Source organism: Phytophthora cinnamomi, assembly GCF_018691715.1.
Source record: "Phytophthora cinnamomi strain GKB4 chromosome Unknown Contig102, whole genome shotgun sequence".
NCBI classification, from domain to species: domain Eukaryota; phylum Oomycota; class Peronosporomycetes; order Peronosporales; family Peronosporaceae; genus Phytophthora; species Phytophthora cinnamomi.
In genome coordinates, this window is record NW_027151035.1 from 670,857 (window position 1) to 673,100 (window position 2,244).

General features: G+C 54.9%; 1 protein-coding gene across 1 annotated transcript; it reads right to left on the bottom strand.

The window, feature by feature from the left end:
- Window positions 1-216: 216 nt before the first annotated feature.
- Window positions 217-2,244, bottom strand: IUM83_07983 (Neutral ceramidase; the record flags this gene model as incomplete). The annotated part of the gene is made up of 1 exon (XM_067932327.1): window positions 217-2,244. One exon carries the CDS (start codon window positions 2,242-2,244, stop codon window positions 217-219), a length of 2,028 nt encoding a protein of 675 aa, XP_067782916.1.

A 2,244-nucleotide genomic window follows, 5' to 3' on the forward strand; every position in this document is an offset into this window, starting at 1 on the left:
TCTCACGGGCCGAGTCGAGTTTTTCTACGAGTGGACCTCGCATTCACGAGCGCGAATTGCCAAGTCGCGCTGGTCGAAAGGTTTCCGGACGCTGCGTATATCTCGAGCACTGCTACGTCGCTACACAGATACGGCATTGCCCAGAGAAGAAGCCAAAGAACCAGAAGCCAAACCAGGTTGATACGCATGTATTCTGCTAGTCTACTCGCCAGATCGTTACGAAGTTAGCGTGAAGGTGTTAGACGTGCCCTCGTACGCTGTCAGTTTACCGGTGAGACTCCTTGAATACCCGCGATGAATAAAGCGGTACGTGCCAGCCACGCTCGTTCTGCCACCAGATCGGATGTTCCACTCGCACGTGTTCTTGCTACCAGCGATACCGTAGCGTTTCCAGCGGTAACGGAGGTCCCAGTGAGCATCGGTCATGACGGTGCTATAGGATCTTCCGTCTGAGTCGAGCTTCTCCACGTCACAGAATGAGGTGACAAGTGTTAGCGCATTCTTTGGGTGAGCTCCAGCAAAAACGCAGGAAGCCACGCCGCCGACGGCGTATGAACTTTCGGGCTGCGTGCGAACGGCGCTGAAGCCACCGGATGGAGCAGTGTCGACAACTACGCCAGTTTGAAAAGTTACGAGGGAGGCGCGGTCGATTTGCAGCGGAGTAGGACCCACATCCAACTCAACTGAAGTATCCACGATAGAAGCCGCGACACGAGATAGCTCCTGCTGCACCGCAGCAAGCTGGTTCGGACCGAAGAGTGTGGAAGCGCCTTCGTAATCTTGGACAAAGTATTCCTCTTTCGTGGTCATGTACTGCACGTACGCGTTGCTGATAGCTGCCAACTCGACTTCTGTGACGCCAGCATCTGCCAGGGCTTCCTTCACCGTGCTTCGGATTCGCCTCCCAGCCATCGTCGTGACTTCAAAGGAAGTTACTGCGATCGCAAACTGACCAATCTTCACGATCTGAACCGGGAGGATGTTCGGGGTCCAAGGAATGGGCTTGGCGAGCCCAGTGGCTAGCAGCGGCACTTTGACGCTGTGTTGGCAGTCTTGCACCCACTGCGGCGTCTTGGTCGTGAGAGCAGCACCCAGTGCCTCGAAGAATGGATTGGCCTTGAGGTCACCCTCGCTGAACCATCCCAGACCGCGTCCGTCTTCAGTACCAGCAGCGAAATTTTGTCCGACAATTCCTGGACACGTTCGGTTTGCGTACGGATCATCCTCGGTAGTCTCAACTCCATCAAGCGTCACGTTGGACATGTCCACGTACGACAGTTTGGCGACCGCGCTTCCCTCCACCAATTCAGATGTGCTATTGATCAGCGTCGACAGAGTATCGTACTCCCGCTTCCCCATGATTTCAGCAGACTCGATTGTCGTGTTTCCCTCACCGCTGAACGTGCCATCACTGTTCTCAACAAGATTGGGGCTAACGTCGCCAGCGTTGGCGATGCCAATGCCTACGACGACATCGTCCAGCTCATCCTCCACCAAGAATTCGGCATAACCCTTGTTATCACCGCTGATGAGAAGGTTATCTCCCGTTAAGCTATTCGCGTGAACTGGGTAGAAGGCCAACACACCGCGCAGCTTGCCAGCGCTGCTGAAAAAGTGCAGCGCGCGCATCGTCGTATCGATGTTGCTTGAGTACTTCGCCCGTTCAGATGCCGGATTGGCCAGGTATGCATCCGGTGAACGATTGTTGCCTCCTTTGCTAACCTCGCCCTTGTTCCAGCGGATGGTGCCGCTCGCCACGGAATTGTGCGCCTTGTCGATAGCGTCCATGATGCCACTGACGATCTTGTCGAAGTTCTCGTTGATATATCCGAGGATGGAAACGTCGTAGAGGAAGTAGCCTGCAGTTCCTCCGGGTCCGGCGTGCGTGTGCGTGGCGTGTAGAATGACATTTTGCTCGGTGTAGACGCCGTTGTACTTGGTGGCGAGTTCGGCGAGGACTTCTTGGTGGACAAGTTGCATGACCGAATGGATATCGCAATGAACAAACATGACCCGCTCACTGGTATCAGGGTCCTCGATGAGGTACGCTCTGGCGTACAACCGGTTCAGGATTCCAGCCGTACTCTCTTTGAGGTTCGAGAACCCCATCATGAGAACTTCTGCAGCAGGACCGGTGATGTCGCTCTTGCCGATGCCGATGTTATATTCTGCGCGAGCACTCGTTGACACAAAAGCCACCCATGCCAGCACGGGAATCACAAAAAACGTCTTGAGCCAACGCAT